At 44.0% G+C, this 27,911-nt stretch overlaps 1 protein-coding gene across 5 annotated transcripts in view; it reads right to left on the bottom strand.

Moving 5' to 3' along the window:
* Nucleotides 1–265: 265 nt before the first annotated feature.
* HIC2 (HIC ZBTB transcriptional repressor 2) overlaps nucleotides 266–27,911 on the bottom strand; it is a 107,315-nt gene continuing 79,669 nt past the window's right edge. For 2 of the 5 annotated variants that reach the window (XM_029619917.1, XM_029619920.1), the window contains one exon: nucleotides 266–7,314. In XM_029619917.1, the coding sequence (XP_029475777.1) occupies nucleotides 5,613–7,277 (1,665 nt within the window). In that variant the 5' untranslated portion in view covers nucleotides 7,278–7,314 and the 3' untranslated portion in view covers nucleotides 266–5,612. Of the gene's footprint in view, nucleotides 7,315–10,398; nucleotides 10,590–16,935; nucleotides 17,113–27,911 lie in introns of those variants that run through there. The other 3 variants (XM_029619916.1, XM_029619918.1, XM_029619919.1) reach the window with 3 other exon arrangements.

Here is a 27,911-nt window from a genome sequence, read left to right as displayed (position 1 = left end):
CTAGATTTCACCCACTTTGCCCCCTGCCATCCCAGGCTGTTCCCACTGGCGACAACACTCCTGCATGTTAGAACTGAAGCAAACTCAGTCAATACCAACCAACATTGTGAACCAGCACTGCTTGACGACAATGCTTAACAAAAATAAAATAATTAAAAAAAAAATAGAACAGGAATCTTTCAAAAAGTGTACACTATAACGGGAAACATTAAATAGAGCAAAAATTCCTTTTCTAGACAAAGTTACAAAAGTCCAGTCTCTGTACTGTCTTCACAGGTTATGGTTTATGGCTATGCTGTGTGTCACTGAGTGTTTTTTTTTTTTTAATAGATGTCCTGTAGTACTGACCCTGCATACACAACTTTGAGTTTGCAATAACTTTTTTTTTTTTTTCAGTTTTTCTTTAAATCCATTGCAAAACTGTGCACACAGAATCTGAGAAATAAATACATTCATTACTGCAAATACATATTGATACAAAAAGAACACTGTTAAAAAGTGTCTGCACCATCTTTGTTAAGATATAAGACCAGGCAAAATTAATGTTCTGTTTTTCCATTACCTTCTCCCATGTTCCAAAAGGCTTTTGATACAGAAAGAAAAAAAAATTAAACGTTTCAAGACTTTTTGTGTTTTAAATTCTTTGTAGCTTTCTCTTTTTGGCTGCAGCAGTACTTTACAAACCACCCTGCTTGGTAAACTTACCAATAGCGATCAGGATTTATTTTTTTTTGTTTCTACATCAGAAGCATACATTAGGGGCTGGAGTGAATTATTTCAACAGTTCCAGCAGGAGCCAGCCAAAGACTTGTTCGAAAGGTTTGGTTCATGCCCTGTCCCACCAACGTGTGGGCTTCACAATGCCAGTTACAGCGAAGAGATTAAGTCAATGGCCACGAGCAAGCCCCTGCATGAACAAACCTGGGGCCAAGCACTCTGCCGGTGCCTCTGTGATCGGTATGGCTCCTTTTCAGTTTGCTCGACTGGTATACCCAAATTTAGGGTGCTGCTCCCGCAGCTTCCAACATCTGCAACTGCTGTGCAGTCCCAAAAGGGCCACAGATCACCCAGGACACCATGTACAGCGCAATAGCAGAGTTGAGGAGATAAGGGAGGCATTTCTCCTATTACGGATTTCATATGGGGGGGGGGGGGGAAGAGTCTGTCTCTTTTTTTTTTTTTAAACAACCAATAAGATGCTGCAAATCAGCAGAAGTCCCTTGGGGACTGCAACAGGTAGGGGTCCATCCCACTGTCTCCCCCCCCCTCCCCTCCATGACAGCTACACTGGGTCACAACTGATACTTGCAGCAGCTCCCAAACCCCACGCTGGGTCTGAGGTCACAAGCCGGTCACTTTCAGTTATTAGCCTTGAACTAGAATCAATGGAAAAAGAAAAGATTAATTTTGACTGGCCCCTAGATTGGTTGAGGTCTGAAACTGTAAAAGTTTATGTAAACAATGAGATAAATATATTTGTATTTCTTTTTGTGAGCCAAGTGAGGTTCTACTCATTCAAATGTGCTTTGGTTTAAAAAATAGTTTGTGAATTTGGGTGTGAGCTTTTAAGTCTTTTTTTTTTCTCTTTTTTTCCAACTATACAACTTTTGCTACCTTAATCTTTACGGTTTTTATTTTCCTGTTACTCCGAAAACATTCTGTAACTAAAGGACTAAAACATACATTTGGAGCTGCCTGGCCTCTTTAATTAGGGTTTTATTTTAACAATTTTTTTTTTGAGGCTCTTTGTATATCTCAAAAAAAAAAAAAAAAAAAAGTGTAACCCTTCCCAAAATCTCTTAAAATCTTAAATATGAAACTAGTGTTTTGCTTTTTCATTAAAATACAGAAAACGTTTGTTACAATACTATGTCACACAACTGTAGTTGAGAGTTTGGTGCCCAAGCCGGACCCGCACAATCCCTGAAGTTTATGAATATTTGTATTACTACTGGTCACAGTTTGGAAAGGTTTTTCTTTCTAGATTCATTCTCTGGAACACAAAGCTACCTGAAAAGGAAAGGGAAGGTTTCCATTTGTACAATACTTCTGCTGTGCACAGACTTTCTGTCATCCTGGTTTTAAGTGCTGAGAAAAATAATAAAATACAGGTTCCTAGCCAAAGGCATTGGGTCCAGAAACTCCAAAATGACTTGCCGCCACAGGAAAGGGCACAGATCCTGGACCGGTACAGGCCCTATAGAAGATGGACTGGATGGGGTTTACAGGTGGAAAATGTGTTTTGTAGGTTAAAAGTTGTATAGCCTCCCTTCCCTACCCCTCTTACCCCCTCCTCACCACCAAAAACAGCCTCAAGCCTCAGCAAGAGTCAATTACAGCAGCCCTGCTGAGCGCAGCTGGGTGAGGGTCACATGCATGCTGTTAGGACCCCTCAGAATCAGAGGGTACAGGTGACATTCTGACCAACAAAACCCCCAAATTTCAGAGTTGCCCACATGGTCTGAACTTCACCTATGCCTCATGTGAGCTTTAAAGCTTGCCAGGTACCTGCCGTTTTCTTCCTTGATTTTCCTGAATATCTAGAAGCACGGAACTGGTCATTACCTTCCATAATAGCAAGGCTTTGTAAACGTAGGTACTATTTTACAAGCAAAGGAAAGCAGATGCCAGGACTCATTTCCTCCTATGTGTTCCTGCTGCATCCCGCATTTTGCTATCTGAACCTTATCAAGGGAGCAGAAACCATAGGGATATCACCCAAAACTGCAGCATGACTGTAGTAGAAAGCAAGCCAAAGCCCCAGTGTACCTGAGCACACCAGCTAAACAGACAACAGTTCTCCCTAGGACATCATTTTGAAGTTCTGGACTCAATTACTTTACTCTGCACAGGTAACCATTACTTTTTGAGGTCTGCTCTAGCTGCATCCCAGTCCAAGAGATGATCAATAAAAACTTTAGTACTTTAGGAAAAGACATGCAAAAATACAGGAGCAACACCTAGGGGCTAGATTTGCACTGGTGTCCCTGCCGAACGAATGTCGGGAAGGACAGCAGCTTCCAACTCTCTTTGTTGACAGGACCAGTTTTTACTAAAATGTGTCTTAGTGACAGGAGGATTATTTTTGGCAAGGAGGAGTCTGCATGTATTATACATTCACCTTCTACCTGAAAAAGCTAAAGGACAATAGAGAGTCCTGTCAGCACAAAGGTCTGGGTGCAGTAATAAGCACTGCCCAGACAGCATTTCCCCTGCTGGAATCACTGGGGAAAGAATGACTCCAGTACCCTCCAGGTCAGAGTGCTCCAAATGCTCCTTACGAGGGAGCCTGAGTTCCAGTTTCCTCCGTTCACTGAATGGCCTAAAATTAGCTCCTAGTAGTGAACAAAAAAAAACAACAACATTTCTTTCTTTAGTTTAACGGGTTATTTTTTGGTCTAAAACAAAAAAACAAAAATAAATTTCTGACAAACAGGGTTTCATGGCCACCCTACAGACAAAAGAACGGTTTTGAACCAAAGAATAAATAGCAGTGTCTGTGCATTCCACAGACGTTTCCATGCAGAAAGGCTGGCTTCGGACTCTGTTGAAATTTTTACCACCTCACTTCCAGCAGTCCCAGGGCAGTGCGGAAAACACCACCAAGCAAGTTAGAGGGGCCAGGGAAAGCTCAGTGCTTTATCTCCAAAAGCAATAGCAGCTGGTGTGATGTTAACAGGAATACAGAATAAGGGGAGCAGATGAAAGACTTTGGTTCAGTGATGGCTTTTACTGCTCTCGGGATCCTGGCCTGTTTTCTAGGTAGTCTCCAACCCAGCATGTAAATGCACTGCACCTTGAGCCACATACAGGTAATAAACTGAGGACAGGAGATCAGAGCAGCACCCCAGCAATCATAAAAGCACTCAGAAGTGTAACAGACCCACTCCAGTTTGTTTCCTTCCAGTTAGAAGATGCTTGTGAAGTTCCCGGTCACTTTAGATTTTTCCTACTCATCCTTTGGGTTCTGTTCCTCGACAGAAAGAGCAGGCTACAAAGGCCAGAATGCATTGGGATGGTGGGAGCAAGCCTAGAGGTTGAGAAAGGACCCCCCCCCCCCCCATTGGCCCAGAATCCTGGAGCAATAAAGCAGCTGAGAAGTTTCACATTCACGATGGCCACACGACACACAGACCCTACGGCGGGAGTGGCTGGGAATCCATCGCTGGCTCTTTGGCCTAGTACCAGGCTCTCTTTGGCCAAACTTTCTTTAGCACAACTTATTTGATGAATGCTGGGTGGTAAAAATTTCCTAACTTAATTTAGTTTTGACTCATTACATTTATACTTACATCAAAGAAGGGAAATATAAAACAAAAAATAAAACCACCATCTATCTAATCTTTCACTAAACCATCTTATTGTTCTCAAGAATTCAAGAGGTAGCAAAGGTAACGAGCCCGTCCTTACCCAGACTCGCTTTTTAGTGAGGGGAGACACGCACAAAAAGGAGGGATGGGGAAAAAGGAAATCTGTACCAAAAGCAAACCTGTAGTAAGGTCGGTCTGTAACAAACAGAACAAAAATACAGCCCCAAGAATTAATCCCAGACCTTCCAGTTAAACATTCACATAAGAAACATTATAACTGTGTTTTTTTTCTTTAAAAAAAAATCCCAAGTACCTATATTCCTTGAAAGGATACCATATGAAAATGCGAAAAAGTGAAGAGCCCCCTGCTCACATAAAGAGAATTCAGGGCATCCAAAGTTTTGTCCAGTCATGGGAGTAGCTGAAGAAGCGACGGAAGGCATGGGGGACCGCAGAAAAATTGCTTATAAATAAATACGGCCATGCTGAATTTGCGCACATGACATTCCCTCCCCTCTTGAAGTACTTCCACCTCTGGGGGATACCAAGGAGAAGAATGGAGGAGCCATGCCGCGTACCCTTCCCCGTTTTCCCCTGCACATAGCCCAGGGGTGCCAGCCCCTCTACATTCAGTCCACAGCTGGGGAGTCAGACCTGGTCACCCCCTGCAGCCAAGGTCACTCCAAGTCTGGGTATGTGCAAGGCTTGGAGCGGAGAAGCAAGGCTCAGGCTGCCTAAGTCCTGCAGGTTTGTTAAAGCTGAGGTTTCTTTGTTTTCTAAGTCTGAATAAAAATTAAGCTGCTGTCAGCGACTTGGCATGAACCATGTCTGACCTGCACATGCAATATGCCAGGGTGGCTGTACCTAGGAAAGGAAGGAAACAAGACAAGAAATCCTCCCCCAGAGGAACAGGGGACAGCAAGAGAGCCAGAGCCCACCGCCATCTGCCCCCCCCCCCCATCATTAGATAAGCGTTGCTGAAGATGCAGGAGGTACTCCGCAGAGTATCCTCCCCTGCCCAAGCACGCTTCCAACTAGGGTAGACAGAACCGGGGGCGGGGGGCTTTAATCGGCACACGGAGCTGCGGCATCAGTTCCGCACTGGCCTGGTCTGATTTTTTTTTTTTTTTTTTATTATTATTAGGTTAAAGCTCATTAGATCCCCCGGCCTTTCCCCTTCTTCCAGTTTACCCATGACTGAACTGGACAGTGAAGTGCCCTTTAAGCAGCAAATCTGTAGAAAGGTAATGACTGTGTGGGCGGAGAGAAAGCACGTTTTCCTGGCGATCCGGAGTCTTTGGCTTATACAGGAGAGGTGTGCATACGGAGGTGACTAATCAGGTTCCGCTGCTGCGTGAACTTCCCGCCACACAGTTGACATTCATAGGGCTTTTCCCCTGAGTGGACGCGCATGTGTTCTGTCAGTCGATACTGCCTGGTAAAGCGCATCCCACACTCCTCGCAAGCAAAGGGCTTCAGGCCCAAGTGACTGCGCATGTGCCGGGTCATGGTGCCTCGCTGCGTGAACATCTTCCCGCAGATGTTGCATGGAAAGGGCCGGGTGAGCCAATGGGTCTTTTCGTGCTGGCGCAGAGTGGCTGGATCCTTGTAGCTCTTTTCACACACTGAGCACTTGAAGGGCCTGGATTCGGCAGAGAAGGTCTGGTTTGGAGTGGACAGATCTTCTGCTTCCTCTTTACAGTACGAGTCGTCTTCTTTGATGTAAAGTTCTTCTTCAGTGTGCGTCTCCACATGGGCGTTAAGTTGCTCTGAGCTTGGGAACCCTTTACCGCACGGGATACAGACATACAAGTTGTCCCCATATGCCACGGGCTCAAACCCCTCTTGCCTGTAGACATAGTTTGCACTGGTGTGGCCAGTGCTTTCGTTTTCACTTTGTCCACTCTCTTCACTGTTCTCCTTCCCATTCTCCACTTCCTCTTTACACTGGAAGGACTGTTCTGAACTGTAGGTGCCGCTTGAGTTCCGCTCTGTTGATTTGGATAAGGGCCCTACAATGACCCCATTCGGTAGTGGCTCGCTCTCCTCACCACCACTTCCGCCCTCTTTCTTGATCCACTCCTTTTTGCGTGCTGAGTGGCGAAGGTTCTTATGCTGTCCAGTCTCTGGCATGGAATGGTTCTCCTCTGTTGCTTCCATCTCCATGGGTTCGCCATCGTCTGCATTCTGGGGATTGGCTGCTGAGTCTTCGAATGAGGCACTATTGGCTGCAGATGCTGAGGCAGATTGGGGAGAGCCCTGCTGGCTGTCATTGTGGGGCAGATCTTCTTGAGAGTGCGCAATGGAAAGGGGTGGGCTTTTTTTGGACAGATCCAGGCCAAGTTCTTGGTCACCTACACTTCCCTTGGCGTTGCTGCTGCCATTCTTGCTCACTCCTCGGTGTAAGGAGTGACAGTTCTCTTGCTTAGAACCGCTAAGAAAGACCTCGTCATCGGAGACCTTCCCTTTTTGGAGTTCCTTTGAAAGTGAGCCCTTGACCCCATCCATTGACCCTGAATAACGTGTTTGGATAACTGGCGTTGCTGAGAGTCTGTGACTTCTGGCAGCTCTGGCAAGGGGGGCACCTACTCTGCCAGCAAAGGGCTTGTTGCTTCGCTTTATTTTCTTTCGGCAAAGAGCAGCCAAATCGTGTAGTTGGAGGTAGCTTGCTGCAGTGAGAAGGGCATTGAAGTTCTGTTCACCGGGCTGATCCGTTAGGAGTTTCCCAGTATAGATAAAGTCCAAAATTTGTCGGAACACAGTAGGATTCACCATATCTGTGTCCAAGTTAATCAAATTGTCATGGAGGACAAGAGACTTAAAGTACATGCTGCTCGCTGCCAAAATATTTTTGTGCGCACGAAAAAGAGCATTTTCTACAACGATGATGACGTCACAGAGGAAACCTTTGGCTCGTTGCTGGTTTAGCTGCAGTAGCAGTTGTTTGGCATGATTTGGCAGTTCCATTTCCACCTTCTCTTCCTGTCAGATTCACCTGTACCACCTACAAAAGGGGAGAGAAAAAAAAAAAAAAAAAGAGTGAATTTACATTCTGCCTTCTTTCTTTTCTACCACTGGGCCTAAAGAGTGGAGAGGGGACATGGTCAGGGAAAGCCAGGAACACAGGTGTTGGTTGATCTGCTCCGGAGACAGACCAAGCCGTCAGCTGCTCTCGTGCTTGTGAGGAGGGGCAGCTGGAGGGGGCTCTTTGTGAGCAGAAGCAGATTAGGAAATGTTTGAATACTTTTGCCAGTGGTTCTAGGAGGATTCAGTCTTGGAAGACACTGAAAAACCCACTTTACAGAGGTTGTAACTTTTGGTATGGGGGAGAAAAGGAACAGCAGTGTTATGCCACCGTCTCCCCAGGTTATTACCCGTGACACAAGGGACTAAGTTCTTTAAAGAAGCTGGGTATGCTAGTAGCAGGAATGAAACACAAGATCCATACTTCATTAGTCAGGCCTAGTGGTGGGAGACCCAACAGGAAATTCACAGCTTTGGTTAAGGGTGAGAAGCCAATGCTATGCCTTTGAATTTATCAGAGAACCAGAGAATGGGCCCCTAATTTATCCCCTGCCTGCAGGCAGGATCCACTCTACCAGGGATGGCATGTGCCTGGTCCCAAGTGCTGCAAAATAGGTCTGGCTTTAAGCATTCACCAATGAACATTCATGCTGGCAGATTTGCATTCATGTGATCGGGGCCTGAAAAATCCCAAGAACCAAGTCAATCAGCCTCAAATTCAGAAAAAAAAAAAAGAATATATATTTAAAAAGCTAAAAGGAAAAAAAACCCCACAAAATAAACCACAAACAAAAGCAAAGTTAAAAAAAAGCCAAACAAAACCAAGCAAAATACCAATATAAAAAAAAAAAAAAGTAAAATGTGAGGAAAACGTAGGGGGGGAAAATGCTCTTGCTCCTACAATTTTTTGACTAGCTTACAAGTTTCCTAAATATATTTTCACCTTTGCATCTGCCACAAGAACCAGGTTCACTTACATAACTCAGTAATCCTGCAAACAGCACTAGAGTTCACCATCAGTGCACAATACTGAAGCCACCACAGACAAATGTTTATTTAATCTCCTTATAAACCTACAGTAAGGGAAGTCCTGCAGCCTCCCTAGCTAGCCTGCTTCAGTTTTGAACCAAAATGTTCCCTCCCATGTCCAGCCTTATCTGCTGATCATGCCTGGAGTACAGCTAATCCCTGGCTTGCTTTAGTGATCAACATATCTGGGAGCCTTCTCTCCTCCTTGCTAAATAAAGCTGGGAAAAGAGAGCACTCAGTGGTCCCTCTTAGACCAAATTAGCCAGGATGACACCCCCAAGGGGTACAGAAGTCGGCTCTGCAGGGTGGAGAGAAGCCTCATTAGTGATAAAGGTCTGCACATAAAAAACAATTACAGATAGAGTTACAGGGCACATCATAAAAGCAGCAGCAGTCAAACAAGGTTCCTCAAGTTTCCCAAACTCAAACCATATGCCAACCTAGTGCCAGGGCCTCTCAGTAAATGAGTGAGAAATGCGCCCGGACAGAAGTATGTGAGCACAGGGCAAGTTCAGCTCCAGTCTGCAGGATCACAAGCCAGGCAGCTTCGTAGCTGTGTGCACACAGCACATCCTAGGTTGGGAGAAAAAGCATTAAAAAAAAAATTATTTTTTTTTAAAGTCTAACCTTTGCCAGTTGGCTGCCAGAGGGATCTGTTAATGATCTGTGCTAACCCCCCACCCTACCCCCCAAGAAGAGAGGTCAGCGGGGAGTGGAGAATCTGCAGCACCAGACAAAAGGTTCTCCTCATTTTAATCTGCAAAAGCTCCTCTGGGGCAGTAAATCATATCCCTAAAAAAACAAAGAAAAACCTGGCTGATTTCTGCTTGGTAAAATTAAAATGTGTCCCAACCCAGCCTTGTGTTTCCTCCTCTGGTACTGAAGCCCCCACGCTCATGGCGCAATGGTTGCACTTCAGTCCCATCTCTTCTCAAGTCCAGTTTTTTTGTTTTCCTTTCAGGGGGAAAAAAAAAAAAAAAGTGGTCTGTAAATGCAAGTTGTATACACATTCACAGACGTAATGAAATCTTTCTCTGAAAGCTCACCTTCTGAGCTGGGCTCTACTTTCAGGTACCTTCCATTTATTGGACAAATAAAAGCAGGAGCAGGGTGCACAGTCACCTGAAGGAGAGAGATGTAGCTCCTCCAATCCAGTGCCATAGTAACATAGGCCCACCTTTGCTAATGTGTCCAGCAGCGATTTTATATGCATCCACCTATAAGGGGTGCAGCTTTCCCCATGCCCTCCAGGAATAAGGACTAGAGCCCTGCACAGCTTTCACTTACAGGAAGCAGGTCATTCAATTTAAAGATTATTTGATTTATATTCTGCTTTTCCAGGCACTTCAAAGCAGATTACATTCAGGTACTGTAAGTATTGCCCTAGCTCTAGAGGGTTTACAATCTCAAGGCTTCATTTCTAAGCCTTTTCCCCCCCCCATAGACACAGAATGGGAGAAAAGCCTTAGTAAGTCAGGCCCTAAATTTGTAGCTGAGGGAGAGGAGGGGGAAGTGACTTGCCCGAGGTCACAAGGAGCGGCAGTGAGATTTGAACCCTGGTTTGTAGCCCACTCCTTCACTCCACTCATTAAGGCAGTCACACAGAGTACAGACTAATATCCAAACTGTGCCAATTCCAGTAAGACGTCCCTCTGCCAATCCACCTCACTCCTGCCTGCAGCACCCCCTCTGCTACTCTCGGACTGAGATCCCCACCCTCACTCTCTGCTATTTCGGTTCAGGGACCCCCGCACAACGCTCCTCCCCTAAAAGCACTCCAAAGCACTTTACTCCTACCCTACAGCTTGGCCTGCAAGACCAATAGCTGACCTATGCATCTGGTGCAGCCGAACATTTAAAAAAAAAAAATATATATATATATTCCCTTGCCTTCTTCATTAATATATTAATTTGTGCAAGCAGCAAGAATCTCTCTCTAATACACAAAATGTCAGGTCTGGGTAAGCTCTGCTGAAGCAGCAGCTCTTTTTGGCTCCTGGTTGTTCATCTCAGCAGATTCATTCAGGCTAAGTACCTAAACACTCCCCTGCCAGCTGCCTTCATTACCCTGGGCTGGACCGCAGCACAAGGCCTTTCTGAGGACTGCTTTCAACCATTCTCCTTTTAAATTATGTATGCCCGTGCAAGCCCCCGAGAACGCTTCCAAATGCTTCCTTCACGTCTTCTAGGGCTGAGCTCCCAAGGACTTGCACTCATTTCCTTTGAAGTAATGGGTATCGCTCTCCCCCTCCCCCCACCTTACACGAGTGCATGAGCGACAACAAGAGGCAGCTGCTGTAGATCACTGTTTTCTCTTTCAAGAATATTTGCAGGCTTTGGCACTGAAGAGACAGCAGCTCCTCCCCCAAGGAGCCCCGTGGGTCCACCTTCAGCTCTTCAATATACGGTACCGGACCCCAAGAATCAGGGGGGGGGGGGGAAGTTAGCACTCTCTCTGGATTGGTCACGGGGGGGGGGGGGGGATGCAATCCGAACACTGAGCAAGAAGTGTCACCAAATGGGGCCAGACAGATTATGTACTAAGGACACGGTGCCTCGAGCCATCTGCAAAGCAAGGCTATTTCACTACAGCATGCACCTTGCAGTGGCAGAAAAGGAAGCATTTTGCACTGTTTGCAGTGAACCCGGATTGTTCTGCGGGGTTACTGGAACCTCTCTGACCCGCTGGCAGCTCATCACGGGACAAGGATTCTTCTACTGTTGTAGGATGAGTAGCTGAGAAAGGAATTCAACATTGTAGTCCTGACAAAAACACAATTACTGTTGAAATCCTTCAACATACCCCATTTATTGCATCATTAACGAATGGCCACAGTCTTCCTCTTTTTTTTTTTTTTGAGACATATTTCAGAACAGGGAGTGGGATCTGGCACCAGGAGCCTTCATTTTCAACTCCCCGGGGGGGATTTTTCCCCTATTTGATATCCATGCCCAACTCACTTAGCCCAGTCACTGCAGTGACCCCTTCAAGCTGGTGGCCATGGGGCTCCTTCCAGACACAATCATGAGGGTAAGAAGTCTTAACTGAATAAATGGAAGCCAAGCCTGGCCTCTTGGTGTCACCATTGCTCAATGACTGAGGCTCCCCTTCCCCCAGGGGCCTATGTGAACACCGATGCCTGAAGCAGGATGCCACTCTGCAGCAAGGTTGCTATGGAAGCAAAGACCAGACCTCTGCATGGCAGGATGTAGCAAAGCCGGCCCCACAACAGTGTCCTACTGAAGCTTAAGGGCTGCAACTCTGGCAGCTCATGTAACTTCCTGTTTTCTTTAACCTACCCATTCCATGGTGTAGCGCCATAGGTTATATTATACAGTGTTGCTGTAATTCCTCAGAGTTAGCTGCACAGTGCAGAATTATTGTACCTTGCAGAAAAACAGTAGCAAGGAGATTTTGTAACATCAAGTAATTGATAGGCTCTTTGCAAGCACAAATGGATAATTTTTTTTTTTTTTTTAATTCCAGAATAGCAGCAGAGTATGTGGTTTTGGGTCCTCTCTTCTTCCACTGAGAGTCTCCGTTTGGTCATCAGCTGGCCTTCCTCTGTGCTACAGCACTGGATCACTAGGACTGCACTCTGAACTCCCAGGGAAGGCAGACAAGAGCTCTTCCAAGGGACACTTGCAGGTAACGTTTTTAATAACTCCTCCCCTGAAAGGAGGGCCCCTGGCCTAGTAACACAGTCCTTCCCATTTGTGCAGTTCTGTGATTCCCCCATTTACTGCACAATTTCCTCACCAGAGGAAGAGCAAGGGGACTTTATTAGGCTGCTCATTCCTCTCTCCTGCTGTCACAGCACATGCCCGTTCTCGGGCCTCTTACTGTATACCGGAGTTACTATGCTTTGGCTGCTGCATGGCCAAACCTGCAGGCGGTGACACTCGTATACAGCAAAAAGCACAAGACCCCGTAGGTCTTAAATAAAAAAAAAGCCTAGAAATCCATGATCTACACTATTACTTAACATTTCTATAGCGCTACACGACATATACAGTGCTGAAATGAAAGATTCTATGTTTCTGATCTTTAGCATAAGCTGTTCAGAGTAATGTCTATCGTGCAGCCGTGTCCTTGCCTGAATCCTTAAGCAAAAAATGATAACCAAGGGTAAAAGAGCCTATAAAGGGCAGGTCCACCCAGAAGGCAGACTATCCAGTGTAATTTCTTTCCCCTATTTTTCATAATCATAGGACTCAAATGTCCACAGCACCCAGCAATCTTATATGGGTACAAGACAAAATTGTTATTTTATTTTTGTTTATATTAGTTATATTTACATCTAATCTTTAAAGAAGCAATAACTTATCTTTTGCAAAAACACCAATAAAGTTCATCTACTTTTCTCTCTTTTTTTTTCCAGGGTAGAAACGGTAAGAGAAACTGCAGATGTTTCATCGAACAAAACAGCTGAGGCACTATGCATTTTGGTTATGCATCTGGGGCATCAAATATTTCTTCCAAAAAAAAAAAAAAAAAGACAAAACAAGTGTGGGTATTAGGTCAATGAGGCTATCCCCAATCAATAATAAACGGACCAATACAGTCCGCGGGAGAGCAGCGCGCAATTCTGTATTCAAATTAGGTCCGGCGGTAAACACAGGTAAAAAGACACTAGGGACACTAGCGCGTCCCTAGCGCCTCTTTTTGGACAGGAGCGGCGGCTGTCAGCGGGTTTGACAGCCGATGCTCAATTTTGCCGGCATCTGTTCTCAAACCCGCTGACAGCCACAGGTTCAGAAACTGGACGCCGGCAAAATTGAGCGTCCGGTTTTCAACCCGCGTGCCACAGGCAGACTTCAAATTTTTTTTTTTTTTTTACTTTTTGTAACTTTCGGGACCTCCGACTTAATATCGCCATGATATGAAGTCAAAGGGTGCACAGAAAAGCAGTTTTTACTGCTTTTCTGTGCACCCTTTGTCAATAACAATAACATACCCTTTTGTATGTTAATACCCTTTGTCAATAACAATGTCTTCAATTCAGTCATCGTTTTGGGGGATCTATATTGGACGGCTGTTGATTCTGTACTAAGAACGAGAAGAGGGGGGCGATATCACCTTTTTTTTTTTTTTAACTTTAAAGAGCAGTGGCTCGTTAAATTGAATACAATTGTTCCATTGGAAATGAATGAGGCCATTGACTGTTATATTCTGATTTGACTTGATCTCCTGGATTGGTTAAAAAAAGGGAAGGTTTTTGATGGGCTGTTTTCTGTTTAGGTTGGTCCTTTTTTGTAATAAAACATTTTGTTCAAGAAAGGAAGCGGAACTAGCGATGCCAGTATTTTTGCTAACTCCATGACTGTAGAGAATTAGAACTTTAATGGCTACTTATATTAGATGTTTTGAGTTATTGTTACCACTCATGATCGGCAGGGTCCCGGGCTCTCGGCGCCACTGGCAGGCAGCGGCATCACACTACGTGCTTCAGGCTGAGGCCACGCCCCCTTTAAGCACATCACTCCCGGAAGTCCAGCAAATTGCACGGGAGAACTTCATTATTTAAAGCCTAGACTCCAGCATAGCTTCGCCTCAGCTACAGGCTATCTTGTGCTGGTGCTCTGCTCAGATTCTGTTGTCTTCCTGCCTGACTTGGTTTGCCCCTCCATTTGTTGCCTTGCTACCTGCCTTGACCCGGACCGGACTTGGATTACTCTGGCCGGCTACCAGCCTACCCAGGACCAGACTTGGACCTTTCTGGTGTGCTTTAGCTAGCTGGGTGGACACCATCTTACCTACTGCCCTGTATCCTTCCTCTTGGCCTAAGGTAAGACTGTTAACCATTAAGGATTCACAAAATCATAACAGTTAGCTGAGGCCATGGATCCCGTGGATTTAACAGCACTACAGGCCATTCCCGGGCTAGCTTCCCGCATCCAGCAGCAGCAGGGGGGAACTTAAATCAAGTCACAGGAGTATTGGAGAGACTGGTGGCAAGAATGGATGCGCTGTCAGTCTCAAACCCGGCTGCTCCTACACCTCCTCCTATAGTATGTTTAACACCATCAACAGCAACACAGTCATGTCAAACAAGTTTTACAACGTCACCGAGACAACAAATTATTTGTTAAATTGGACAAATGTCTTTTTCATCAGGAGGAGCTACCATTTCTGGAGTATATTGTTTCGAAAGAAGACCTACGCATGGATCCAGAGAAATTTAAGGCCATTTTGGATTGGTCTCAACCCACGGGGCTGAAGGCCTTCCAAAGATTTTTTGGGTTTTCTAACTATTATCGACAATTCATTTCTGATTACTCCACCTTGGTAGCCCCCCTTACCGCCTTAACAAAAAAAAAAAAAAGCCCCAATTCATAATTGGCCCGTGGAAGCCATCCAGGCTTTTCAACAGCTAAAACAAGAATTTACTAAAAATCATGCCTCATACAACCTGATCCAGCAAAGCCTTTCATTGTGGAGGTTGATGCTTCAGCTGTAGGAGTTGGATCCATTCTGCTACAACCCTCTGACTCTGGGACATTACTTACCTATGCCTATTTTCCAAAAAGTTTTCTCCAGCGGAGAGGAATTATGCGATAGGAGAAAGGGAACTATTGGCAATCAAGGCAGCACTGGAGGAATGGAGACATCTTCTAGAGGGGGCCAAATACACTGTCAATATCTTCACGGATCACAAGAATCTCGCCTATCTATCACAGGCTCAACGTTTAAATCCTAGACAAGCTCGTTGGGCGTTATTTTTCAGTCGGTTTGACTTAAAGATAAATTCTTCTTTGCGGCCCGAAAATGTAAGAGCAGATGCATTGTCCTGAAGTTACATTTCGGAGGATACTCTGGAACCATGTTGCCATATAATTGATCCAGCTAAGATAATGGTGGCAGCCACCTTTACGGTTCCAGTGGGGAAAACGGTAGTACCTAATCGGCTTAGACAAAAATTTCAGTACGCGGGACATCCTGGCATTAGCAGAACTGGAAACCTTGTCTCCCGTTCTTATTGGTGGCCACGATGGAGATCTGATGTGAAGAGTTATGTGGAATCTTGTTCTACATGCGCTGCCCACAAGATTCCACGACAACGCCCAGCTGGACTATTACCATCCCTTGACAATTTCGAAGAAACCCTGGTCACAGATCGCCACGGACTTTATAACCGACCTTCCTCCGTCTGAGGGGAACACGGTAATTTGGGTGGTTATCGATCGATTTTCCAGAATGGCCCATTTTATCCCACTTCCTGCCTCAGAACTGGCCCAACTCTTAGTACGACACATTTTCTGTATTCATGGTTTACCTTCCAGTATTGTGTCAGACAGAGGGGTGCAATTTACGGCAAACATTTGGAGGAGCTTGTGCAAGAAATTTCAGATTAAGTTAGAATTTTCATCAGCCTATCATCCTCAGTCCAATGGATTTACTGAACGCACCAACCAGTCTCTTAAGACCTTCTTACGATGCTATGTGAATCAAAGACACTATGACTGGGCATCCCTTTTACCTTGGGCCGAGTTATCTCATAACAATCACGTTACCCAAGCGAGTGGATCACCACATTTTTTTTTTTAGCCTTTGGGAGACATCTGCGGATTCCTCTCCCCATTGCTACACCCTCAACCTGTCTGGCCGTGGAGAACACGGTTCAATCTATGACCAAACTCTGGGGGAAGACTCGAAAACTGTTGCTACAAGCCTCCAATAAAACCAAGAAACAGGCTGATAAAAGGAGGAGAAAAGGACCTCCCCTTCAGCCAGGAGCTTTGGTGTGGTTAAGCACTAAGAACCTCAAGTTACGTACTCCATCTCTAAAATTTGCACCTAAGTATGTAGGACCATTTCCTGTTATTAAACAGATTAATGAAGTCTCCTTTAAACTCCAGTTGCCTCCCACTCTTCATATCCACAACGTGTTTCACATCTCTTTACTCAAACCGGCAATATTGTCCTAGCCCTCCAAGAGAATCAAGAAAATGACTCCCCCTCTGACACAAGACAACACACAATATGAGATTAAAGAAATATTGGACTCCAGGAAAATCAGAGGAAGAATACAAAATTTAATATCATGGAAAAATTTTGGTCCTGAGGAGAATTCCTGGGAGCCACATGAGAATATCCAGGCATCTCGTTTACTTCAACGATTTCACCAATGATTTCCTCATAAACCTGGTCCAGGGAACCGGAGGAGAGAACCTTGCGCACGGCACCACCAGCAGGCAGCGGCATCACACTACGCGCTTCGGGCTGAGGCCCCGCCCCCTTTAAGCGAGTCACTCCCGGAAGTCCAGCAAATTGCACGGGAGAACTTCATTATTTAAAGCCTCGACTCCAGCATAGCTTCGTCTCAGCTACAGGCTATCTTGTGCTGCTGCTCTGCTCGGATTCTGTTGTCTTCCTGCCTGACTTGGTTTGCCCTCCATTTGTTGCCTTGCTACCTGCCTCGACCCGGACCGGACTTGGATTACTCTTGCCTTGCTACCTGCCTCGACCCGGACCGGACTTGGATTACTCTTGCCTTGCTACCTGCCTCGACCCGGACTGGACTTGGACCCTTCTGGTGTGCTTTAGCTGACTGGGTGGACACCATCTTACCTACTGCCCTGTATCCTTCCTCTTGGCCTAAGGTAAGACTGTTAACCATCAAGGATTCACAAAATCGTAACAGTTATTTTCTTGAAGATTTGATGCCCCTCATGAAGAACCGAAACGTGTAGCATGTTAGGCATTTTGTTCGGTGAAACATCTGCAGTTCCTGTTAGCGTTTCTACCCTGAAAAGAAAGGAGAAAAGTGAATGAACTTTGTTGGTGTTTTTGAAAAAAAGATAAGTGATTGTTTCTTTAAAGATTGGATTTATATATAACAATAGAAACAAAAAAGAAAATAAGAAAAGTTTTTTGGTGCTGTGGACATTTTGAGGCCTATGATTATGAAAAATAGGGGAAAATTACTCTGGATAGTCCAACCTTTTGGGCGACATTGTCCTTTAGCGATATACCCATTATACGATGGGCTCTTTATAGATTTTTTTACCCTTGGTTATCATTTTTTGCTTTGTTTTCACCTGGGTATTTTTTGGCTTTTTTGTGGTTGTGTATCCTTAAAACAATATTGATGGCTGAAACCGGCCAAGTGATACTTAACTACCAAATGCTACAGATCAAAGGTCCTCAGCCCCATCTTGGAGGTACCCAACATATCTAGATTGCAGCATATTGATAATGAGCATGCACACCACATTTGCATACCCTGGAGACTGCCTATTCATGACAGATATCCTGGAAATCTGACCACTCAGGTGTGCCTCCAGGTCAGCACCAAGAACCGTTGCCAGAGATAACAGAGCGACATAGAATCTCAATCACGGTCACAAAGTAACGATGTAAAAAACAAACAAACCCATGAACATATCGAGATCACATCAGTGCTCACTGTCCCCTCTGGGAGAACAAGCTGCTGGTCGAGGCAAGTCGGCACCATATGGAATTTCAGCTTTGGCGTTTTCATGGAATGTTAATGCATTTTCTGGTTCCTTCTGTATACAGTAAATTCTCTATACCATCCAGAAGATTCCAGTACAGTTTACAGCACAGGAAAGAATACTTTTTTTTGTAATTCTTACGTTACTCTTGCTTTTCTTTTCTGTAAAAAGATTTGCAGAAGAGTTGTAAGTGTAGTTCAGAAAGAGGAGAATGAGACAGGAGGGGGAGGGAGATGGGATAATAGCCAGGGCTTGTGTGCCTCCTCAACAAGGAGAGGCCGGAGGGGGTGAAACAGGAAAAGAAAATGAAATTACGAAACCCTGGGAAGCTAAACCTACAAAGCATGAACGGACACAACATGTAATCTTACACTAGAGGAGTGTACAGTGCAAGTGGGAAAAAAAAAACGAGCCCAAACTAAGCCCCGGAGCCTCCCTTGGCTAATGGCTACTAACTAAGGAAGGGGTGCCTGTAGTCACATCATAATTAGAAAGCTGGAGCCATCTCGATGCTCCTATTAGCAGGTAAACCGAAGAAAACTATTCTCCTGAAGCATTTAATTATCTGCTTTCCCTGTAAATTTTAGGCATTTTTCAATAAGCTTTCTACTGCACAGGTATTCTTGGATTTAAGACCGCATACAAGCAGCCGATTTTCCAAATACAAAGTACCCACCCATATTCATTTGGAAAACAAGCTCATTATATGGCTAAACATACACACATTTATATATTTGTATTTGTTGCCCTCGTGAGTCGCCGTATCAAACAAGTGCCTGACGACATACAATGACATAATACATACACAATTATATCCAAAAATATAAAGAGAGCACAAACTAACAATAAGACACCAGAAAAGATAAAAAGGCCAAATATAGAACTTCAACATAAAATACTTCAGAATAATGCTCAAGTAAACAGCGTGCTCTTAACTAGCTCCCTAAATTTACAGGAATAGGTCCTATCTCAGACTGAGCGGCTCAAAGATTTCCATCATTTGGGAGCTACAGTGTATTGTTTTTTCTTTGGTCAGGGGTATAGGCAGAGAGATAGAACAGGAAAACAATCTATAGATATACTACAAGAGAGCGACTCCATTTTAATGAAATGATCTGTTTAAGTGTTTTATCACTACAAGCTTGTATTTTATTTTTTTTGCCAAGCAGTCTAACAACAAATGCTGAAGGAAGACACAAAAAAAAAAATCCTTTGATTAAAAAGTTTCCTAGCAGGTAAATAGCAATGAATTTGCTTCCTCAGATAAACACACACATTTAGGAGATGCAAAACAGAGGCGTAAAGTTAAGTATGTTAGCAGCACACCAGGTACATGTAGCTAATGTTTTCAGGAACTGAATGTGTGTAAAAGTATACCTCCACGAAATCCATCCCCCCAGAATACCTCTGCTTTATGTGGCTAAGTATGCATATTATGAAAGTGGCTGAAACTCCCTTTACACGTTTACAGCTGACTCAGGTTAAGTATTTTTACCAGCAGGAGGAGAAGGCGAGGAAGTCTTTGAAAATGTATCCCTTAACATACACAGGCATATATGAGTCACTAAAAAGGTTAACATGCACGCTAAATGCCACCTAACTGGCAATGCACTGGATTTTGAGAGTGCGCGTGCAAAAAATTATGCTTCATAGCATGTACAGGGTATTAGCATGTACATTAATCCACACACAATCTCAGTACATTATACACCTGAGTGCTAAGAGCATGTGGAAACTACACAAAACAGCATGTAAATTCAACTGAGTACTATTTATATTTATCACTGTCCACAGATGTGTGCAAGTCATCCTAAATAATCTGTCTATGTATCTATACCAACCTTAGTATTAACCTTCTGCTTCTCCAAATATGATTGATGCACCAATAGATTATAACCGTGTGATAAATACCATTGTATACCAAGTTTACTTTAAAATATATAAAGGAAGTTTATAAACTGAAATAAATGAATAATCTGAGCATGCTTTGCCCTCTCTCCGCATTCCTTCTAAATGGCATAAAAGGAAACCCAGCACATGGGGCTGGCTGTGAGCACCGATGGGGAGAAGAGGATAAAGGATCCATGCTGTCGACAGAAAAAGACCAAACGGTCCATCCAAGTCTGCCCAGCAAGCTTCCCATGGCAGTAACTGCTGATCCATGCAGATTAGTCCCCATGCCTTTTTAAAGGACAGTAATATAAGTAAATCCAAGCAACTATCAAACCCGTAACAAAATTACTGCAACATTTTTATGGGGTGAGCTCAGACAGTGCATCGTGAACGTTCTTTGCTTTTGGACTTGACTGTAGAAGCTTTATCCCCAGTGTCAGCGTATCAGTACCCCAGACTGTAAAAGTCTGGGCTCAGCACTGGCTGTCTTCAGAATCCAATACTCTTTTTACCCCACCCCACCCTCAAAGTGGACAGCAATGTTGCAGTTGTGTCAAAATCATGAAGGTTAATTGGATAAGGGTAGTAATCCCCCGTGCCTTCTGGTTAAGGGTACTAACTGCCGTTCCGTCCAGGTTACCCCCATGCACTTTTCCTTATCATCATTCCTCAAACCTTTAGGGAGCCACAGTGTTTATCCCATGCCCTTGTGAATTAGTTTACTGTTTTTGTCCTCACCACCTCTTCCAGAAGGGCATCCACCATCCTTCTCCATGAAAAAATGTTTCCTTATGTTGGTTCTGAGCCTTCCCCCCCTGGATTTTCATTTCATGACCCCTGGTTCTACTGTTTCCTTTACAATAGAAAAGGTTCAAAGTTTGTGCATCATTAAATCCTTTCAGGTATCTGAAGGTCTGTATCCTATCCTCCCCTCTTCCAGGGTGTACATATTCAGATCCTTCAGCCTCTCTTCCTAAATCTTCCGATACAGACCCCACACTATTTAGGTTGCCTCCAACCTGTTGCATCACCTCCTCTTTTTTCTTACATGTTAATCCTCTCTATGCAGCCCAGCATTCTTCTGGCTTTAGCTATCACCTTGTCACGTTGCCTCACCGCCTTCGGATCAGCAGACACTATTACCCTAAGATCCCTCTCCCAATCCATGCACATTAGTTTTTCACCCCCCCCCCCCACCTCCCCATCACATACAGCTCTTTTGGATTACCGCACCCCAGATGCATGACTCTGCACTTCTTGGCATTGAATCCCAGCTGCAAAATCCTTGACCAGTCTTCGAGCTTTCTTAAATCACTTTTCATTCTCTCTTCTCCTTCAGGCATATCCACTCTGTTGCGGATCTTAGCATCATCTGCAAATAGATAAGCTTTATCATCTATCCCTTCTGCAATATTGCTCAAAGATACTGAACAGAACCGGTCCCAAAACTGATCCTGTGGCACTCCGCTTAACACCATTCTTTCTTAAGAGCAGGTTCCATTTACCATTACACATTGTCTCCCTTAACTCAAACAGTTTGCAATCCATGCCTCTACCTTGCTGCTCACTCCCAAACTTCTCATTTTGTTCACTAATCTCCTGTGTGGGGCCATATCTAAAGCTTTGCTGAAGTCCAAGTAAATCACATTGAGTGCTCTTCCTCAATTCAATTCTCTAGTCACCGAAAAAAAAAAAAAATCAGATGTTTGACGGGACCTTCCTCTGGTGAATCCATGCTGCCTCAGGTCCAGCATTCTATCGGACTGTAGATAGCTCACTATCCTTTCCTTCAGCAGTCTCTGTTAATTTTCCCACCACTGAGGTGAGACTAACCAGCCTGTAGTTTCCAGCTTCCTCTCTGCTCCCACTCTTCTGAAGCCTGACCACCACTGCTCTTCTCCAGTCCCGCAGCACCACTCCCATTACCAGGAAACTACTGACCAGGTCTTTCAGCAGACCCACCAGCACATCTCTGAGCTCCCTCAGTATTCTGGGATGTATCTCATCCGGTTCCATGGCCTTGTCCACTTTCAGTTTTCCTAGCTCTTCCCATACATTCTGTTCTGTAAACAGAGGTTTGTCTACTACACCCCCATCTATATTCTTGTCAACCAGTAATGGTCCTTTTCCATGGTCTTCTTTAGTGAACACCGAACTGAAGTATTTGTTTAATATTTCCACCATTTCTTCATCTCCTTGCTGCCTTTCAATTTACTATACCACTTCAGACCTGCCTTCTTTCTCGGATATATCTGAAAAATGCTTCTTCACCTTGATTTACCTCTTTGGCAATCCTTTCTTCCATTTGACCTTTGGCTTTCCTGATTTCTCTCCATCTCCCTCGGTTTCAGCAAATATTCTTTTTAGGGTCCTTTTATACTTCTTGAATGCTGTTCTTTTTGCCATTATTTTTTCAACCACCTCTTGAGAACCAAGAGGTCAAGGAAAGGAAGACAGACAGACAACTGAGCGGCTTGTCTTGTACTCATGTTAATACCTCTCCATTGTTTATCCATTGTTCCCAGTCTGTAGGTCAGAGCGTAAAGGCATGTTTCTGTCCATTCTTCTTCAGTGTTTAAGTCTGAGGTTTGAAAGAGCAGCATGAGAGAATGTGCTTGGGAAAAAATCATATGAGAGAGGTCAAAATGTGGGTAGATGTATGTGATATGACAGGAAGAGGTAGGAGTGTCAAGAGGACAGCAATGGCTACATGATGGTGGTCTACAAAAGTGAAGGGAGAGGCAGAGGGAGGAGAAAGTGCTGTGGCAGAGGTGCAGGCAGAGCAATTAGATCAGGGGTATGGAGGAAACAACTCTCCCCTCCCCACATAGCTCAGGTCAGGCCTATTACATAAAGGGTGGATAAATGTAGGGCAGCTCAGTATGGGGAGGAAGGGATGGGGAAGAGAAGAGGAGATTTAAAGGAGGCAGGGACCTCCCAAAGCACATGCCTCCTAAGTCAGTCAAGGGAATAGAGCACAATGAATAGGGAGAAGAGGAAGAGAAGCTAGAGGCTTCACTACAAATTATCGTAGCAAGGGCACAACCACACCAATTAACATTACGCTTCACTCAGGAAGAAAACAACCACATTCTGGAGCTGGTTCTCAAACTTTACGATGCTGTTTGGGAGAGACACCACAAGGAAATCTCTGGCAGCAAAGAAGCACATTTGGAAACTAACTGCATTGGAGGTCAACTCAAGAGTCAATCCCAGGACAATAACATAAGTTATCAAAACATTAAAAGGGGACTCTGGGAAGAGTCAGCTGAGATCTGTGCTCATCAGAAGATGACCAGAAGTGGTCATGCCTGTCCCATTCACGCAATACCCCTACAGTAAGATCTCACTGAAAGGTTAGCGCCAGATATGGTTTGCCTCCCAGAATCTATGAATACAACATCAATACAATGATGTGAGTGGGCGAGTTACATGCATTACAAAAATGGTAACTGGGAACACTCAGCAAGCAGTCCAGTAACATTCCTTTGTAGGGTTGTCCTGCAAGCCCCAATCTGTTTATGGAGCTTGTAGAAGAGAGGCGGGAGCACATTGGGTCAGCATCTTTAAAAAGGACAGTTGGGCTATCGTCTTCAGTTCCAGAACCAGTCTAATTTACTAAAATTTCAGGATATTTGTACAAATCTCATGCAGAGCAGTTTCTTATGCTTAATTTCCTATTTAATCTCCTCTTTTCTGTGGTCTGTTTAGATTTGAGGGTTTTTTTTTCTTTGTAGAATTTATTTCTTGTAATTTGTTTTCAATCAAGTTTCTGAATCAAAGTATTTTGGCTTTGTTGAATATTAAAACTTAAGATAAAGTTAAAAAGAAAAAAAAAAAAAAAAAAAAGGACAGTTGGGGGACTTTGGGGGCCATGTATAAGTTGCAGGGCAGAGGAGCCTTCCTTTTCTGCTAGCAGCAAAAGGGATATATATGTAGTCCAATAATACATGGAATTACTCTTTGCTTTATTTTTTCCATGTCCCACAGCTTTGCTGCGAGAATTCCAAAATGCCCAGTGCAGACCATTAGACCCCACAACTGTCACTGAAACAGGAAAATCTGGAGCAGGCAGGTGATGGCTTCAACCAGGAGGCTGTGTCACCAACACTGCTGATGCCAGATCCATACTATTCAGACATCCAGCCAGGAGAGTGTGAAAGGAGGATGATTAGATTCAGATGTTGCCTGGCCCAGCCATCTCAGGAACCTGTGGGGAACCAGCATCTGAGTAACCTCCCTTCGTGAAGGCCCTGTAGTACCTGTGACACATGACCTCACAAGGGCCTCAATCTATAAAGCTCTAAAGAAATAGCTGCATATTCATACCCACTGAACTACAGACACAGATAAGCTTAAGGAAGCCAGAGATGCCTAAACAGCTGTTCATGCTGAACACCTATGTCCATTGGACAGACTACTATGGCAATGACAGGAATGACTGTTTATATACACCAGTTAAAAGATCCAGGCAAACAAACACACACCACTGTGTGCCCCTTCCAAAGCTATTCCAACCCCTTCAACCATGCTCACTGCATCCACACCACTCAGGAGCAGCTGTCTAAGAGAGACTCAGAAAAGTAATGGAAACATTGCAGAGGGTCACGCTCGGATTTGATGGGAAGAGGCTACCTTCTGACCCTCCTTGTAACTCTCCCTCAGTGCTTTTAGGGACTGCATGATCTCCCTCTCCTGTATTCCACACCTCCCATAACTCCTCCTGTTGCAGAAGCCACATCTCCTCCATCAGTAACTCCCAGTGAATGCCAGCCCCAGCACATCCATCCCATCGATGCCAGGGAGAAAAGTCTGCCAGCCTTGACTCTGGAAACTAACATTCCATCATCCTTGGTCTATGAGTATCTTAAAGTGGGGTGGACTGGGGATGGGGAGAGGCTGAAACAGTGGGAAGAGGAGATGCAGATTCAGTTGGAGCCCAGGATCAGGCTGCAACTGCAGGAAAGACCTGGACCAGTAGAGTCTATAAGCTCTGCAGTCAGATTAACAGAACACTAGAGCTCAAAGAAACCCTCACTACCCAGGCAGTAAAACCATTGCTGAGGCAGTCACTTGGAGATGGGCATTGTGATGAGTTGCCTATGACTAAATTCTGAGGGCCTCCTGGCAGAAGGCACAAGAGCTCACACCTCCTTACTTAGAATGTTTGCCTGGATCAAGATTCTTTTTCCTGAAAGAGGGCGAGAGAATGCCCTCAGAGCATAGTGCATGGTCTTCAGCTCCAAGTGATTGATTTGCAGATTGATTCGCGACTGACGACCACAATTCTTTGTCCATGCCACATCAGGGTGCATGCTCCACTCCTTGATGGAGGTGTTTGTATAGAATGTGTCACTTGATGCAGTGGAACATGCAAGGGCTTCAGAACTTATGAATTCATTCACTGCTGAAGGGATACTCTCACCCAGAGGTCACTGAACTTTGGTGGAATAAAGGCTGATAAAGCCTAATCTATTACTATAGAGTGATGGGAAAGTTAGAGAACTCCAAAACCTGAGGAACCCTATATTTTAAATCCATCTTATAGGTCACTGGCAGACATGATCTCTGTCCACCACATCATCATCTGGAGATCCTGCAGAAACTTGGGAAGCAGGGTAACTTCAAAATCCACTGGAGGTTGAAGGAACTGACAAAGCTCAGACATCTGTTCTTGGGTCCTTTTCTTTCCAGACACTGATGGATAGAGTCTTTGATAGCTTATTCAAGAATCTGGAGTAGCAAAAATCCTCCAGAGGAGAGGTATGCTGAGGCAAATCACATAGGGATCCCAAGGAATCCCCAGAGAATGTCATCCCCTCCCAACTGTGGGGGAACACTATGCCATGATCCAAAAGAGGATGAGGGCAACTGAAGAGGAAACTTCTGCTGTTCTGAGGGGAAATATCTGGTAGAATAAATAGAGGCCGCTTCATCCTTTTCAGAGTCATGAGGGGACTTCCCTGGATGAGAAGAACCCACTAACCCATGGTGAGGACTTATTCCTGACTCCGGAAGCTCTTGTGAAGAGGCATTTAACTAGTGTGGGCCCTTAGGCAGCCCCACCAGGTGGGAAAAACCTCTCACTTGGACAGAAGAAGTTCCAGTTTCCCTCTCTGATTTCCATGGCTTAAGGAGTCATCATTCTCAAGGTTAAAGATCAAATAATAAACCGAGTTTATCTGACAGCCTGTACAATTCCACGCAATGACATATTGTATCACTTGACTCCATGGGAGGTTTATCATAACCAGAACATTAAAAACTCATTTCAAATTATCCTCTGTGTCTCAATATGTACTCACCATTAATATTTTTTATTACAAATTTCTTTACACTGTTTAGATATACAAAAGTTTCTTCCACCTTGCATGCATAGTCATGAAAACCTAATGCAGACTCTGTCAATAACTCATTGCCTCATTTTTAAATTCTCTTAACTTCATACTAATTTCTCTTTTCTATTAAATAAAGATTCAATACCAACAGTATCACACAATTCAGGATTTTTAACAAGATGAAATAATCAGAAGTTGTTGGCACAGTGGCTACTGAAAGTAACTGGATTCTGCCAGAAGGGGTCTGTTCCTGAAATATCAAATCCCACTGCAATAGGCTTGAACAGCCGAGCAGAAAGTGACTTTTATGCTCAAAAGGGCAAACACACATTATTACAATGAACATAAGCTTGCTAGTATCTTTCATTTTTTACATTAACAATTAGCTAAACAATTTTATTATTCCAATAATTCATGTTAGCTGGTGTGCTTATATTAATACTGTATTTTAATGTAATAAAAATAGATAAGAACAGATTGCAGATAATTATCTTCTATAATCAAAAATGTTTGCAAATTTGCTACATCCTTACCTAGAACCATTACAACATCAAAAAGTAGTAAAATTTTATATCAGATATAGTTATTACTTTTGATTAACCGCCAAAATAAACATAATAATCTATTTTGCTTATAATAGTCTCATTAAAATTGCCAGTTTATTTTCTTTTAAAACACAAGCCCAGGAATTCTGGTCACTATATCCATTTCCTGGTATTGCATGTGCCATGTAAGTGGTATGTGTACATTATCTTGTGTGCTTGAGAAATGACCATGTGCTAGTGCTATAAAAGCAGTTCCCCCGAGCTCTCAGGATTGTGGCCAAGGGAGAAACTGGATAATTTACAACCTGACACACAATCAACATACCTGAAACTTTCCCACTTTCTAATTCAATCATCTGAAGGGCTCCAGTCTTCAGTTTCAGTCTCTCTCTGCTCCAGCTCCAACCCCTTCCCTTGCAAGCAGCCTACAGGAACAGGAGGGGATAGGGGATGGGGGGCGGGGGGCGTAAGGCTAAAGCAGACAACAGGGGAGAGAGAAGAGCCACTCTGCTCCCTACTCTAATCATTCTCCTTGTGTCCTGAAGAGAACAGGCCTGGAGGAGGTGAAGTTGGATTTGGCAGAGAAAGCAGTCAGAATGTTTGATTCCTCTTACAATCAAACCAAAGATGATTTTGACAATTTATGAATGGAATGATGTCCCTTTAGAAGAATTTCATCTTTATACAAAGGTTTGGCCAATCATACACCATTTACAAAGACTTGGATGTGTTTTAGAAATCTGCAACTGCTGACGACCCATAGCTGGCGGGGGGGGGGGGGGGGGGGGGGGCATTAAATTTCAGTTCATAGAAGCCTTGATGACTGGCACTACTGCTAACAAGTTTCAGACTTGTGCTGTTACCATGGGCCCAATATATGTGCACATATTTTTCTGTGTAATTAACAGCATGACTGCTGATGCCAAGAGCATTTTCGGAATACATAAGCTCATATATTGAGAAGGCAAGGACTTTCTGAAGAACAACCACCACAAAAATAAGATACAGTATTTCAATTCAAAACAAAAATGATATTTCAAAGTTACAAGTTTGTAATGTATGTGTCTTAACTTGATACATAGTTGATTTTTGTACTTGGCAAATTTTGCATTTGCAGATAGTTAAATATTGTTTAAAACTGTGAAAAGGTTTTCAATAAAAAGTGACTTTTTTTCATAGAAAATGAATCTTTATGCAAAATTATGCAGATTTGCCACATAATTGTTGCATAATCTTGAAAAATCTGCTGCAGAAAAGAGGGGGTTCTAGTTATAAGTGAGCACTATGAATGAGGCCTGCTAGGCCAGGACTTA

Source organism: Rhinatrema bivittatum, chromosome 11 (assembly GCF_901001135.1).
Source record: "Rhinatrema bivittatum chromosome 11, aRhiBiv1.1, whole genome shotgun sequence".
Taxonomy (NCBI): Eukaryota; Metazoa; Chordata; class Amphibia; order Gymnophiona; family Rhinatrematidae; genus Rhinatrema; species Rhinatrema bivittatum.
The sequence above is the reverse complement of the archived record's forward strand: the minus strand, read 5'-3'. Positions and strand labels throughout refer to the sequence as shown.